This window comes from Dermacentor andersoni, chromosome 10 (genome assembly GCF_023375885.2).
Source record: "Dermacentor andersoni chromosome 10, qqDerAnde1_hic_scaffold, whole genome shotgun sequence".
NCBI classification, from domain to species: Eukaryota; Metazoa; Arthropoda; class Arachnida; order Ixodida; family Ixodidae; genus Dermacentor; species Dermacentor andersoni.
Window position 1 is genome coordinate 18446335 of NC_092823.1, and position 16444 is coordinate 18462778.

The 16444-nt window shown below is 49.7% G+C and overlaps 1 protein-coding gene across 2 annotated transcripts in view; it reads left to right on the plus strand.

Moving 5' to 3' along the window:
* The window catches only part of LOC126519226 (Na(+)/dicarboxylate cotransporter 3-like), a 102490-nt gene that overhangs the window by 22674 nt on the left and 63372 nt on the right, over window positions 1-16444 (plus strand). For both annotated transcript variants that reach the window (XM_050168843.2, XM_055065299.1), the window contains exons 7-8: window positions 5447-5566; window positions 13712-13831. In XM_050168843.2, the coding sequence (XP_050024800.2) occupies window positions 5447-5566; window positions 13712-13831 (240 nt within the window). The remainder of the gene's footprint in view (window positions 1-5446; window positions 5567-13711; window positions 13832-16444) is intronic.

Genomic DNA, 16444 nt, shown 5'->3' on the forward strand with positions numbered 1-16444 from the left:
CGACGTATCGCGGCAGTAGTTTTTCGCAAAGGCCGACACGACGGGAGGCTAATCAATGCAGGACAAGTGACCCAGGGCTGAAATGAACGTCCCGACGACAACTGTCGTAACGGTGCTTTTGGATAGCCTGAGACGCCAGAAGACGGTCACGGGCACTGCGACGTGCTGTGGCCGCGCGAACAATGGCGTCGTGAGCATAGAACGTGGTAGTGTTGACATGGGAAGGGAGCAGCGATTCAAGAGGCAGGAGTGGGTCACGGCCATATCGTAGATAGAACGGAGAATCACCAGTAATACCGTGACGCGACGAATTGTATGCAAACGTCACGAAGGGTAAAGTGCAGTACCAATCCCGGTGATCATCAGACACGTACATGGAGAGCATGTCCGTGAGTGTACGGTTGAGACGCTCGGTAAGTCCGTTTGTCTGTGGGTGGTAAGCCGTCGTGAACTTGTGGGGCGTAGAGCAAGAGCTAAGAAGGTCGTCGACAACCTTAGAAAGAAAACAGCGGCCTCTATCAGTGAGTAGCTCACGTGGGGCACCATGGTGTAGGATCACTTCATGAAGGAGAAAATCAGCCACATCAATTGCGCAGCTCATAGGGAGGGCCCGCGTTATGGCATAACACGTGGCATAGTCCGTTGCAACGGCCACCCACTTGTTGCCCCAGAATGAAGTTGGAAATGGGCCAAGGAAGTCCATGCCGACGCGGTAAAATAGCTCACTGGGAATATATATAGGCTGAAGGTGCCCAACGGGAGACAATGGAGGCCTCTTGCGGTGTTGGCAAAGTTCGCAGGCAGCGACGTAGCTTCGAACAGAGCGATATAGCCCAGGCCAGAAAAATCGCCTGCGCACACGGTCATACGTATACGGGAGACACCCAAATGACCGGCAGTGGGCACATCATGTAACTGCGAGAGAATTGTCGAGCGCAGATGCTGGGGAACGACGAGAAGCAGTTAAGCACCATGTGAATTCATATTGCGCCGGTATATGGTCCCTTCCTGGAGAACAAACATACAGATAGAAACGCCCTGTTGCTCCGAGGTAAGGCGTTCGATGATGGATCGCGAATATGGGTCACGACGCTGCTCGCCGGCGATGCGTGAGAAGCCGGAGTTCGACAAAACGCAGGTATATGTATCGGTTTCGGTGCTATCCGGAGGGTCGACAGGATAGCGGGAGAGGCAGTCGGCGTCGTTATGTAGCCGCCCAGATTTATAGCACACGGGAAAGGTGCACTCCTGCAGGCGTAAAGCCCAGCGGCCAAGACGGCCTGTCGGGTCTCTGAGTTATGAGGATAGCCAACATAAGGCATGATGATCTGTCGCGACGGTGAAATGCCGACCGAACAGGTAAGGGCGGAACTTAGCAATGGACCAAACAAGGGCCAAGCACTCACGTTCTGTTATGGAGTAGTTGCGCTCTGGTGCTGAAAGAAGACGGCTAGCATACACGATCACGCGATTGGTGTCTCGCTGTCGTTGGGAAGAGATAGCGCCAATGCCATGCCGCTGGCATCAGTGCGAACTTCTGTGCAGGCATGTAGATCAATATGACCCAACACGGGTAGATTGATAAGGCGACTGATAAACGTTAAAATTGCTGCAGCCTGGTCTGGACTCCAACGAAAAGTGGTGTCCTTTTTGAGGAGGTCTGTGAGAGGACGAGCGATTTCGGCAAAGTTCTGGATAAATTGCCGAAAATAGGAACACAGCCCTAGGAAACTCCGGACATCGGTAGAAGAACGCGGAAGTGGAAACTCACCAACGGCACGAACTTTATCAGGATCAGACTGGACGACAGCAGCGTCAACCAAGTGACAAAGTACTCTTATTTGGCGATGGCCGAAATGGAATTTTGCAGAATTTAGTTGTAGGCCAGCTCGTCGAAAAACAGCAAGGATAGCTGAGAGACGGTGGAGGTGGCTATCAAAGGTCGGTGAAAAAACAATGACCTCATCAAGGTACCAGAGGCATGTGGTCCATTTGAATCCGCGCAGAAGAGAGTGAATCATGCGCTCGAAGGTAGCAGGGGCATTACACAGTCCGAAATGCATCACTTTAAATTGGTAGAGACCATCTGGAGTGAAGAAGGCGGTATTCTCGCGGTTTCGTTCATCTACTGCAATTTGCCAGCAGCCAGAGCGCAAATCAGTCGACGAAAAATAGCTGGCACCGTGTAAGCAGCCCAGCGCGTCATCAATACGGGGAAGCGGATACACGTCCTTTTTGGTAATCTTATTGAGGTGACGGTAATCGATACGAAATCTCCAGGTATTGTCCTTCTTTTTAACGAAAACGACATCTGACGCCCACGCACTGCAGGAAGGCTCAATACTATCTTTGAAGAGCATTTTGTCCACCTCCATTTGGATCACCTGGCGTTCAGCCGCAGACACAGTACGGCCGCCGGTGTATAGGAGGAGCATCACCACTGTAAATTGGATGGGTGACCACACGGGTTCGACCTAGCGGGCGATTGCCAAAATCAAAGATGTTTTCATAGGACATCAGAATGCGGCGAAGGGCGTCGGCGTAAGCAGGTCGTAAATCAGTAGCTATCATTGGAGTAAACTTGTCGTTGCGTGAAGTAGGAGGGACAGAAGCTGCAGCAGTGTCGAATCGTGGTTCCGGCGTAAGAGCAGCTACTACACAGTCTTCCAAAGGGGACTGCACAGCGACAGATACACCCTCAGGAAGCACTTGCAGACACGAACCAAAGCTCAGAAGAGGAAGCCACGCTTGAATGTTGACAAGAGTCACAATTGAGCTTGGTAGTGCTATTTGAAGGGCCAGGAGGACGTCGCAAAGTGGGGACACCACGTAAGGACCATGTCGAAGTGGTGGAGAAGGCGACATGAGGACGGAAGTCGCAGCGTAAGGTTGCAGTTGAACAAATTCAGAAGAACGAAGGCGGGACTTTTGTTCGTCGGTCGGGTCGGCAAAGTAATGGGGCAGTTCAAGGCGAAGGGTGCCGGTTGCACAGTAAATAAGTACTGAATGGGCAGTGAGAAAGTCGATGCCAAGAATCACTTCGTGGGTACACTCGGCCAGTACAGTGAACATGACTAACACTGGACGGCCGGCAATGGTAAGACGGGTGGCGCACATTGCCATCACGGCTGTTGTACTGCCATTAGCTACTCAGACGGCATGCGACTCGGTATGTGTCAGGACTTTACGGAGACGGCTACGAAGATCTGATCACATAACCGACACCTGAGCGCCAGCATTGATGAGGGCTTGAACGGGTACATCATCAACAAAAATTTCAGCAATGTTCGGCCGAGCAGCAGGGGTCAGCAGAGGTTTTGCAGTCCGAGTCGTCAATGCAGCCTCACCTACGGGGGCTGCATTGCTTAGTTTCCCGAGAAGCGGCCCGCATTGGATGGGGACGAGGGACGTCGAGGTGTAGGCGAACGGGACTGACGGTGTTGCGGCGAGGGCGAGCGGCTAGTGATGTTTCCCCGAGAGGGAAGACCAGTATGGTATGGTTCAGTGAGGGGCGAAAGAGGCCGAGGGTCTCCGTCGAAGCGGCGATCAGCATATGGTGCAGGCGAGGAGAACCAGCGGCTACTACGCCAGTGGCGGGAGATGTGTCCGACCCGGGAGCAAGCGAAGCATATTGGCCCGTCATCCGGTGTTCGCCACTCAGAGGGGCTCCGATATTGATTCGGGAACGACTGTCGAGGTGCAGCAGAGGCAATGACAGGAGCGGTAGGGGTGGAACGTGGGCGGACGGCAGATTGGATGTCCATGTTTGTAATTTCTTGGCGGACAGCAGCTGTAATGAGCGAGATGGTCATGTCATGCTCATAGGCGCAGTGAGAACTTGGAGCCATAGCCTCAAGTTCCCGACGGATGACTTGTGTCAAGCTTGGCGTTGTAGGCGGATGTGACGCCGGAGGGTCGTAATATGACACGGGTTGTGTAGTTGCAGGAGGAAGTGGCAGCCGTATGCGGAGGGTGGTCGAAGCGTTGTACGATGCGCTTGCTCTTCGCTTGCTCAAAATTCCGCCATTCCTTAATGATGGACTCAACCGTTGAGCAGCTCCTGCAAAGCAGGACGTTGAACGCATCGTGCGCCATGCCCTTCAATATGTATCCAACCTTATCGGCCTCCAGCATGTCCGCGTCCGCTTTACGGCAGAGAGCCAGAACGTCTTGAAGATACGCGACGTACAATTTGGTTCATGTCTGGGCACGAGACGCAAGCTCTTGCTTGGCCTTTATTTGACGTCCCACAGGTCGTCCGAAAAGATCGAGTAGCTTTACCTTGCAGAAGTCCCAGCTTCTAATGTTGGCTTCATGCGTCTCGAACCATATCTTCGCGGTTCCTCCAGAGTAAAAGATGACGTTGGCCAGCAAAAGTGTGGCATCCCACTTGCTGTGCTTACCGACGCGTTCATACGACGTCAGCCAGTCTTCGACGTGAAGATTCCCGGGTGACGTAGCTGGGTTAGCACTACTTCCGCTGGTGCCTGAGCAGCGGAGGCAGCGTCAGTGGCCATAACAGCGGAACAGATGTGACGCCCGCTGCGAAGATCCAGGGCCGGCTTGTGGCGATAGTACCCCGCACCTGCACCAAAATGTTACGGGGAGAAAATATATCTATTTACAATATATAGAGTTACAGGGTCGTAGCTCAGTAGCCAGAGTAACACCATCTACCGATCGTCGAGACACTTCAACCTCCTCTTCACTTCCCAACGTCCTTTTGTCCACATCGGCGCAAACTCGTACGTGACAACACGTAGATGCAGAATGAGCAAAAATCAGGATTTTGGCTGATATTGTGCAATGTTTTGTTTTCGCGATTCTTTTATCCATATCATATCGATGATACTCCATGGTAGTTAGCGAGAATGAATGCTATTGACCGGCCCTCCATCAATAAATATATTTAGAGCCATAGCCAGTACACTTCTTTACTGTAGGAGTTGATCAAATTGCGGATTCGGTAAAATTTGTGAAACTAGAAAGCGCTTCTGACTGGCAGAACACTTCCATATTTATTTAATGAAGATCATTCTTTCGCTAAAGCTAGGATTGCTTTCGTTCTCTTGGAAACTCTAGCAGCAAGAGATCATTTTTCAATATCAAAATTAATAATGGAGACTGGGCATGGCCGGCCGAGCATATCTGAAAAAACCGAGAACAGCTTTCCTTCCTTTTCTCCCCGAAAAAGCTCCAAACCCGCTCTAATCAGCGGAACGTCTGTTGAAAGACAAACAACCATGAAGACATCCACAGTAGATTGGAGAGAAAATAAGGCAGAGAGGTTCATCTGAGGGTTGTCCGGCTGGCTTTAGTGTACGGGGCAAAGGGGATTGAAGGAAAAAAGGGAAATGCTACATGGGAGAGAGCATTCCCGTACGCAGTAGTATAAGGGCGTGTGGGTAAGCGGTTTCTGAGGTCCGTTGATTTCATACGAACCCAGGAAGTACCGCCAGCGGCTACGCCGGTGCCTCCTGACGGCCGTCATCTACTGCTCAACGCTGGCTTCAACAGCGCAGCTCCACTCCCCGGCCTTCAACGACCTGCTGGCATACATGGCCAAGTGAGATATAAACTGACTCTATCCCGAAAAGCATAGCAAGGAAGGGAGGTGTTCTTTGGTGGACAGTGCCTCTTTTTACGCTGTGGCGAAAATGAGATATAGAGCTTTTTACAGCGAAACTGTTTATGCATACCTTGTGCCGTCGTTGTCGGACTTGGCTAAAAAGGGGCCACGTGACCTAGCGGGAGAGGAAAGGAATAACTCGACAGGGGGAAAGGGTTGGAGTGACCCCTGTCGTCCTCTGAGAATGCTATCTTATACGCGAATCTCACACGGTTGTCACAAGGTGCATTTTCGGCGATCGAGCCAGATCAGCATCGATTGATTCTACCCTGCCGCGATAGAAACACATACTATGCTGGCCGTTCGCGGCCAACGAAAAGTGCCCAGCGATTGAAACGCGATGCTAGCAGCGAGTGGCTGCCGGAACTTCTTGCGCCAGCAAGAAGTGCCGGCTGCCACGTCAATTCTCGTACGAATCCAACCAATCGTCAAAACGATCGCAGCTCCCGCACCTCCAGCGGTTCGCCTTGCGCCCAATATATGGAGGTTTGGATTAGTGGTTCCGCACATTCCATCCCAGCTACAACTATGGGAAGACCACCAGTAGTGCGTATTCCTGAGGAATAAGCTGCCTAAACCACGAGCGTCAGCGACAATTGCTTCGTGAAGGGGCTCGTCATCATAGGGCCCACCCGAAGCTGCGCTCCAGAGATGCCGAGTTTCAAAGGCAGGGCCGGTACGCCCATCCCGAAGTGCGCGCCCGAGACGTGCGCGCCCCAACTCAAATACGCTGTCACATCTTTGTTTCGCCAGCCGAGAGGGGAAGGAGAACAGTTATCATCTTTGCCTATGCCTCCGCCCTGTTGTCACTCTAAACGCTGCATGCAACAACCGCGCCACATCAGGGAGGAGCTTTGCGCCAATCCTCACTCCCTTCCATGCGTAATCATGCGAACGACAATAACAATTTGGAGTCGTATGTCTCGGAGCACAGACGTGCCAGAAGAATTCTGCCAAGTGAAACCGTGTGAAAGCATGACTGCCTCTAACTTTTGAATACAAACGTACATACTTACTGCAGTTAATAAAAAGTTAATTATTTAATCTTAGTTAATTGGGCTGCTGACAGCGGTAATTATCATCTCACTTTGTGTCCCCCTGGCCACATAACTCATTTGTACAGGTGGCCTTCGCGTGCCTCCCGGCGCCTAACTTTAAGAAAGCCATAAAGCTTAATTTTGAACACCCAGTATATACATCTACAAGCAGCACTAAAAAGTGCGCACACTGTACAAATGCGTTTTACAACACATAACACACATAAATAACACAACATTATATAGTAGAACAAACCAGTGCACAACAAGACATAACTCATAACATAGAGGGAAAATGCAGCAGGTCCAACGTGCTCTGTTGGAATCTATACACAGCGAAGCTTTCTGTAAATGCATAAGGATTGCTTAAACAAGTCTGCACTTATTCAATGTGTAACGACCGTCCGTCACTTCGTTGTTCCCGCCATGAGGGTCATTGCCCTTCTTCCGTAAATCCAGTTTGCCTCGCCGTGGGGGGCATTGACCCCTGCTCGAACCTAAGCGGCTTCCCGACTGGGGTGCCGCCACTGTCACTCGGCAAACCTACTTTCTTTAGATAAAGCGAGTCGACTCCCCGTTCTCAAGCTGTCCAAACGTGTATTCCTTGCCTCCGCCAAACATAGCTCCCAACAAGTGGCGACCCAGGACATTTACGTCTTTTTTTTCGAACACTAGCCATGGACGACGCTGCCCTTACTGCTGCGGACAGAGACGGCGCCACGATTACATCTCCTGTCACCGCCGCAGAGCTTGAGCTTCCCCAGATTTTGTTCCAATAAACCCCGAGTTCGGCTTATGCCAGTAGATGCCCGTTTTCCCCCCCGGCGCATTACTGCACAGACAGCAAAGTGCCTGCACGTCGTATTCGCGCTACCCCCTCACATCGCCGATGCCGTAGACGACTTACTAGAGGGTGCACCTTAGGCCACAGCATACAACGATCTCAAACACAAGGTCGTGCCATCGAGCAATCGCAACAGCCTCGAGCCATCGCAACAAAGTAGGCTCCAACAGCTACTCTCTAAGGAACTCGGGAATCAGCGACCGTCACAACTCCTGCACCGGTTGCGTCGATTACTGAGTGAGCACTCCGCAAACGAGAGCCAGCTTCCAATCTTGCGCGAGCTGTACTTTCAACGCTTCCCACAGTGCGCATGCATGCTACCGCCGGGTTCCGACGAGACGAGTCTCGATCGACTAACTGACTGCATATGCGACTGCTCGTCTGCGGCAGAGCTACCTATCGCCGCTGCAAGAGTCTCAGAGTCAGGAGAACGACTCTCGCGCATTGAGAAAATATTCAACTGCCTTACCAATGCACTGGAGAAGTTTATGACTGGTGGCAACACTGGCGACCAACTTGGGCGCAACCATTCGCCTTCACAGTTTCGCAGCGCACCTAGAGACTCGCCGCGGCAGTTGTGCTGGTGCCACCGTCGCCTTCGCGAACAAGGAAGTTGCTGCACCCAGCCCTGTTCGTGAACGGGAAACGCACTGGGCAGTCGCTAACGGCGGCATGCGACATCGACCCCACTAACGAGCTTTGGGAGAGAGCCTTGGCCAGCTCCGACCTCGAGGATCAGCAACGGCTGATTGCGAGGGCCCAGGACGCGGCCCGAGCTCAAGGCATTCTGGAATGAGGACGCCTCTCGGAAGCTTCATTCCCCGAATAAAAATGTTTATTCTCTCTCTCTCTCTCTCGGCCCTCGCGTAAGCCGCCTACCCTTCGTAGTCGACCGCATCGCCAGCACTTGCCTCCTCGTCAACACCGCAGCCCAGCTGTCCATCGTTCCCGCCGCAGCCGCAGATCGCCAACGCGGCAAGTCCACACCCACGCTCTACGCAGAGAAACCCAGTGCCATCGTGTCGCACACACTCCGGTCAATAACTTTAGACATCGGACGCCGGCGCTTGCACAGATGGGCGCTTGTAACCGCTGGTGTCAGCTTTGCCGAACTGGGAGCGGATTTGCTGAGCCATTTCAACCTAGATGCGAGTGTTCGCGATCGGCGCCTAAAGGATAACTTGATATCCCTCAATGTACTTGGCCTGCAGCCCAACCTCACCTCATCAGGCATCCGTACGTTTCAACCGGTATCAACGTACGACAAGATACTTGATGAGTATCTGCAACTTACCAAGCCCCGAAACGATGCGCTGCCCGTGAAAAGCAAGGCGACGTATCATATCGCCACCACCGGCCCACCTGTCTCCGCGCGGCCACGGAGGCTCACTGGACGGAGGTTGGAAGTCGCCCGCCGTGAGTTCGAACACATGCTTCAGCTCGGCGTTATTCATTCTTCCTCCAGCAATTGATCTCCACCTCTTCACCTGGTTCCAAATTAGGACAGCGGCGACTAGCAGCCTTATTGTAATTACCGATCGTTGAATGCCGTTATTACTCCGGATCAATATCGCCTTCCGCACATACATGACTTCGGCGCTCGTCTCACAGGAACCAAAATACACAGCAAGATCGATTTGATGAGCGCGTACCACGAAATTCCTGTCGAACCCAGCGACGCTCCGAAGACAGCAATCACTACTCCATTTGAGCTATTTGAGTTTGTCCGTATGCCTTACGGTTTGAAGAATGCGGCGCAAACGCTTCAAAGGCTCATGGACGAGGTTACGCGCAGACTCCCGCTCATTTTCGTCTACCTTGACAACATTCTCGTTGCAAGTCACACAGAGTAAAAGCACAAAGAGCACCTTCGCCTTCAATTTGAGCTACGTACTGCATGAACACGGCCTGGTCCTAAAGCCCCAGAAATGCATTTTCGTAGTTGAAGCCCTGAATTTTCTCGGCGATCGCATTTCACCCCAAGGCATCAAGCCACTGAAATCACGGGTGCGGACAATCAAGGACTCACGCTCTCTAACCTCTTTCCAAAAGATGTGCGAGTTTCTGGGTCTCATAAAATTTAAGAGGTGCTTCGTAGCGTCGCATGCGCAACTTCTTCGGTTGCTTACCGACCTGCTGCGTCGCGACTCCAATAAAACGCCCAACTTCCATTGGTACCCGCCGCACGAACGCTCCTTTCAGGGAGCCAAAACGCGGTGGGCGATTGCAGTGTTACTGATTCACCCGTTGCCGGACGCGCCAACTCTCCTTATGGTAGACGGGTTGACCACAGCAGTGGGTGCAGTACTGCAGCAGCACGATTGCAGGGTGGAGGCTGCTGGGCTTCTCTTCAAAGCGCCTCAAATGTATAGGAGCCCGCTACAGCACCTTCGAGAGGGAGATGTTGGCCATCTATTGCGCCATCAAGCATTTCTGATTTTTCCTTGAAGGCTGTAGCTTTTACATTATGACCGACTACAAGACGTTAACCTTCGTTGTCACGAACAACAGTTCTTCGTACTCAGAACGTGAGCTTCGGCAACTTTTCCTTTATTTCCGAATTTTCTTCGGACATCCGCCAGACCTCTAGGACCTAAAATCAGATTTCTAAAGCATTCTCGCGGATGGGCGCTGTGCCTGCTGTCCCTGTGGATTTGCAAGCTCTAGCCTCCGCCCAGCAAAACGACTCCGAGCTGCGCCAATTGCGGGAGAAAGGCTCGTCGCTCCAGCTTGCGGAGGTGCCGCTTCCCTACACAACATTTGTCACGTGCGACACATCGCAGGCAGCTCCTCGCCCGTTCGTGTCCCATCAGTTTCGGCGGCCAATATTCGATTCAGTGCATGGGCCAAGCCATCCGGGTATCAGAGAGACGCAGAGGCCTAGCATAGACCGCTTCGTTTAACCAGGAATCGACAAAGATCTTCGAAGCTCGGCAAGAAGCTGTCAAGCCGTTGAAAGTGACCCGCACACTCGTTCAGCGGTGCAGCCATTTTGACCACCAGAGTGGGGCTTCAATCATGTGCATTTAGACTTGGTGGAGCCGCTTCTGCCCTGCCACGGTTTCAGACACCTTTTCACGTGCGTCGACCGGTACTCAAGGTGGCCTGAGGCCACGCCTCTTACAAGACATCATGGCCGAAGCAGTGGCGGAAGCGTTTGTCGCTACGTGGGTGTCGTGGTATGGTTGCCTTTTGCGCGTAACTAGTGACCGAGGTCGGCAATTCCAAAGCTCGATTTTTTACGCCCTGTCGAGACTGCTCGGCACGCGCCTTCATAATTCCACGGCTTACCACTCGAAGAGCAACGGCATGGTCGAGCGTCTTCACCGACAACTGGAGTCGTCATTGACCACCACGCTCGACAGACAGTACTGGGTGGAAAGGCTACCCCTAGTACTACTGGAGCTGCGAACAACAATCAAGGATGACCTCGGAGCCAGCGCAACCGAGATGGTCAGCAATCCGCGTTCCAGGCCAGTTTTTCGGCAACCATGAAGGCACTCCGCCAACGGCCGCGCAGCACTTATACCCCTGACAAGCGGGCCAGTGCACTTACGGAGAGTGCACTCTGTTTTAAGTGCACTTTCCCAAATCTAAACGTCGCAAGCTGAGTGTACTCGCAGAAGAGTGCGCTCCGGTCGGAGTGCGTTCACGGAACGCACTTTGCTGGTCGAGTACGTAGCCTCGCCGCCAGCGGTTTCAACGGTACAAAATGTAATGCATAGAAAAAGGACACAGAAGTTAATTCTAGCTGTTGAACAGCTTTTAACAAAACAATCAGAGCATAACTCGCTGATATTCTGTTCTAGCATGATCAAATGCCGCCTCGTCGCACGCCACCATTTTGTTCTGGATTGGCTAGGCATTCGTTTTGGCCGGCCTTTACTTGCAACACTCTCATGATAAAAATATTCGTTTTTGTTAAGTAAATATAGATTACGATTGTTTTTGATTTATAATAGCACTAAAGGAATCGCTTTTTAGAAGCTTTTTTTTATTTTTATCTACATCTTCAAAAACATGGTTTTAGACTGTCGCCATTTCTTTTAGTGCGAGTGCACCCTGTTTTCCCGTCTAGCACCGCGTAGCCTAATGTGTCACTCAAGGCCTCGAAGTGCACTCCCCGTAAGTGCACTTAACTTGCCCGCTTAACAGGGGTATTCGAGAGGCTACATTCCTGGCTCGACCAGCTTCGACCTACACCTAAGTCTCCGGCATGCTAGGGGACAGGAGCCCGTGTAGCGAACGGGTGTAGCGGGTGCTCGCCCCATCCTCTATTCTGCACCCAAACATATAAATACTTGTGGTAAAGAAGGCAAGCGAATAGCGAAGCAGAAGAGCAGCGAATTGAAACTGCACAACGGAGAAGACCGCGAACAGCGAGCCGTGAAAAAATGGTTAATTACATTTATTTAAGAGTTAGAATGTGTGATGGAGTAATTAATAACATTTCCATAAATGACGGTTTAACGGTTTACTCTAGGGCGTATGTTAGAATTTACGAATTGCTGCCGGTGGGTTTACTAGACATATGAACTTGGAGCGTATCCTGCGTGAGCATGACACCAGTTTCGCTTAGCTGGTCGTCGCGCTAAGGCAGCGGTTGAGAGAGCGAGTGGCGTGAACGCGACACCCCGTGTTCGCATACCGCTCCCAATGAAATGCAATCCGCCAAATCAGGAACACAATGCTTGACATCGCGCTAAGCAGTAGAACGAGGAAATTCGTTAAGCCACCCTGCGTGCATTTGGCGGGCGTTTGATATGCGTGGATATGCGTAGGTTCATGCCGCGTATGCAGGTTATATTGCTGCACCATTCAACCACTGAAAGCGCTCACAACAGCTCTTACTTTCTTGACAAAATTATTTATGAAGATTTCGAGAATGGCAGCCCACAAACTAATATTACGAAATATAAAACTCACGTCGCGTGTCTTTTGTCGCAATTATCCTCAGACTATGAAATATTAACAGTTCCAAGCAACGTCAGTGCTCAAACATTACAGTGTTGCAATTTTACAAACTTGGCTCTTTACGGGCACCATAGTGGCGCCTGTGTGGTGTCATATTACAGGCCCTACACGGCCTTTTGAAACTTTTCAGGGCGCCCGAAATTTTGGCACACGCGCGTACGCGTACGCGTTAGTCGGACCCGAGCATAGTGTGAACACCGTACGAGAAGTTCTAGGTTCAAGCGCAACGTTAAATATTGATATCGCAGTTAGTGATTCGGCGAAGCTGCCATTTTCGTTCTTCTCCACTTTACGCATTCCTAGCGCGCAATAGCGGAAAAGTATGCTTTAGCAGTGTGGGTGGTCCTGCTTTTGGCGCAGCGCGCGGTGTTGATTCAGCGGCTAGCGTGCGTTGTTGTTGATGATGATGACCATTTATTGGCGTCCGCTTTGAAACCAGGCGGTGACAAACAGTCGCCTAGCCTGCTTGATTTATTCAGGTATACTGTACACGTTTTTTATTCTGCCATTTTTGTATACATCCTTATAAAATTTCTTGTTCTTGCTGAAAAATTTTCTATGTATGTAATTTGTATCGCTACCTATGCTCGAAACGGATCCGGTCGCATCAATCTCTTCCCTGCTTTTTTTTTTCTCACCATAGTTTATAAACTTAGGTAAGCTTTAAGTTTATCTCGACTTTTGACCGGGTGATGCTTCCGTCCACTTTCAATTCAATTAAGCGCTTCTGGAAGGTTTAGGGTGCGCGCTTGGTGACATATCGCGGCTCCTGGCGGCAAAAATTTGAACTGTACTGTAAAAAAAAAATGAAAGGAAAAAAAAAGGTAGAGCGATGAGCAGTGGGCGGTGTAAACGGACCTTTTTATGCTTCAAATGTTTGAGTAACTTCAAATTATGAACGCAAATGTTTTCTTTCTGTTTTTTTAAAAACTCCGCTGTACATGAAGTGACTTGGTACTAGCCAGAGCGAGGTATCAGCACTCCCGTTGCCGGCTCCTGCTCCTACTCAAAGCTTGAGAGCGGAGCAGTCACCGGGCGCAGGCGCCGGCCCGCTGTTTCGCTCACGACTGAACATGTTGGCTCAAAGGCCGTTATATCCCTGCTCGCCGGCTGAAGAGAGCGCGATGCGAGTAACGTTCCCGTAAAACGATCTGCATGCCGGTACGTTGAAGCTGACAGCATCGATCACTGTCGGCTTCCGCACAACCTTCGCTGTCCCACACACAGGGAGTATCCCGAGTACCACGTCCTGGGCAGGTTCACCTTCACTTTCTACTCAATGCCGACCATCTTCCTGTGTACCCTCTACCTGTGGTGTTACCTGCTGAGGAGGATGAAGGCGGAGCGGTGAGAAGCACTGCGGCTAGCTTCTTCACGCTGGTCATCATTCGACATATACGCCGTGTATACATTCAAAAATAGGTCGACTTTTTTTTTTCTCTCTGAAATGTTACCCGGAGTGAGCTATCGACCTATATTCGTGACCAAAGAATATCGGCCTATATTTGTAAACAAAGCTAGCAATAGTACCGAGCTAAGGGAGTTCCTTAGTTTCACACGCTCCATAGCCTGTGCGGAGATTGTCCCTACAGGACTTAAGAAGAAATGCATATCCAACACACCCGATGGCATCGAGGCAGGCGCTGTTTGGGGTGCCGAGGACGGCTGCGAAACATCCGAAGAGACTGAGTTCTCTGGCAATTCCGGCGAGGATGCAATTTGTGGCATCGACAAGCAAGATTTGGTAGCTGTGCTTATGGTAAATCAGGGTGTGTCACTTTTATAGCTTATTCTTTTCTTTTTTTTTAAGTATACAGGTCGACCCGTATTTGAAGTTATACTTTTATTTTTCGACGAGTTCAATATATAGGGGTCGACCTAAAAGATGTTTTTTTTTTTTACCTGCACCGAATTTATAAAAAAAAAATGCCTGTGGTTGTAATTCCTGATCTAAATTACTCGATAAAGCGTGCATTACTTCTACGAGAAATAAAAATGCTTAATTGAATAATTATCGCAAGTACACTAATTAGCTGTTAATTATTCTAAAGCGCTTATTTTTATCTACGAAGAGTAGTCTGTGAGTTCGCAAGGCATATCCACTTAGAACGAATACTCAGGACTCCACCAGTTTTGAGAGGTTAATTTTCGGTGTCCGACGAAATGCATTGAAGTTCCAGCTACTTTTGCACTTCACTGATAAAAACAGACGTTTTTCTGAAAGTTAAGTCGGATAACAGCGTATTTTTGCCGCAACATTGCCGGCGCATATCTCGAAACCACTGCCATCCTCAGAATTCGTTCCAAGTCGATATGCCTTGCAAACGCACCACCTACAATTCGTAGATTGAAATATGTGCTGCAGAGTAATTATCTTAAATGTTAATTAGCGGAATTAGGCGAATAACTTAAGTATCTTGATTTCTCCTGGAAGTAATGACAGCTTCGTCGCGTAATTTAGATAAGGGTTTAGAATTGTGCTATTTGCCACAGGCAATATTTAAAAAAATTATGCAGCTAAAATTAACACCCAATATATTCGATAAATACGGTATGTTACTGAGTAACAAGCTGAACATTTCGTTCGGAGAAGTATGTTCCCATTTGAAAACTGAGTATTTCTCCATATAGAAACGGTAAGAGAGATGAGTCAATCACCACTGGGTACTTGGTATCAAAAATAAATCGAGTATTAATTTCGCATGCTATTGTTTCCGTTGTCCGCCGTTTTACATCGTTTCCCTCTGTTAAGCGGGGGGTGCACAAGATATGTGTTCTGTCGATTGCTGTTAACCGAACACCCTTTCGACGCTCTAAATTTAACCAGCAAGAATGAGTGCTGCGTTTTCCGTGCATTTGAGCTCCATTTCAGCGCGTTTACTTTTTTGTTTCATAGAACTCACAAAAACCACACGACAATAATGTGCGCGTGCTCGATTGCGTTTTACCAGCCGCTACGCTTCTCTCTGTAATCTCAGCTCATAATACCAACTGTTCTTGAATATGCAAATATGAACTTTATGAAAGTTGTTTCTTTCCGGATCCTGAGACCAATGGGTTGTTCCTTCTTGGATATTATGCTTAAATGAACTGTCTACCGCTGAGAACATGTGTTTAGATTGTAATGGGAATAAGAAGAGTGCGAGCCACATTGACAGAAACAAGCATGCTTGTATCCCATAAACAAGGAATTACATTTTTGATTTGGTTCTGAAAGTGGTGCAAGGACGACATGTGGCGGCGCCCGGCGGTGAAAGAACGCAACTAATCCCAGTAGCGTCACGTAACCGCCCCCCCTCCCCCAAAAAAAAGAACATGCAGGGAGAGGAATTTTTTTTACAATATTGTAGTCCCTGACATTGTATTTCATGATCTTGTGCCAGCTTTTATTTGCGTGAGGGAGTAATTTCTTTTTGTCTCCAGCTAGCGCAGTTAGAAACGTGGCGCCCACTTGTGCAAATGAACGGAGTTACGTTGAACGGAGTGATGCATCCGAGATTGCCTCGCGTCAGTGTTGTAGGCATCCGTACAAAGCTTTACTAAGAGGCTACACAGTACAAGAGGTTCAGTTCTAAAAATGTTTACTAGCCTTTCGGAGAAACCACTGCGCGTTTAGACACTTCGAATGGTAGACTTTCTGTAGCGCTACAACATAGGGGGTCCTTGAAACACAGTAGAGAGTCCTTTTATTTTAATAATTGTGGTGACATCGAGACCCATTTAGCGAAACGCGTGTTAGTGCTCGTAAGATTATTTTTTTTATTTCTCAGTATCTCTATTGCGTGATTTTAGTGGGTCGTGCAAACGAAATGACGAAATTAAGTGTGTATAACCATAACGTACGGAATTCCCGACCTCATATAAAAGCATCTGTTTTGCCGGCTGACTATGTATTACTCTCGTGCACCGTGTAAAAGAATAACAATAACGAAAAGCGGTATCAGCCTGCTCTCGTCACAT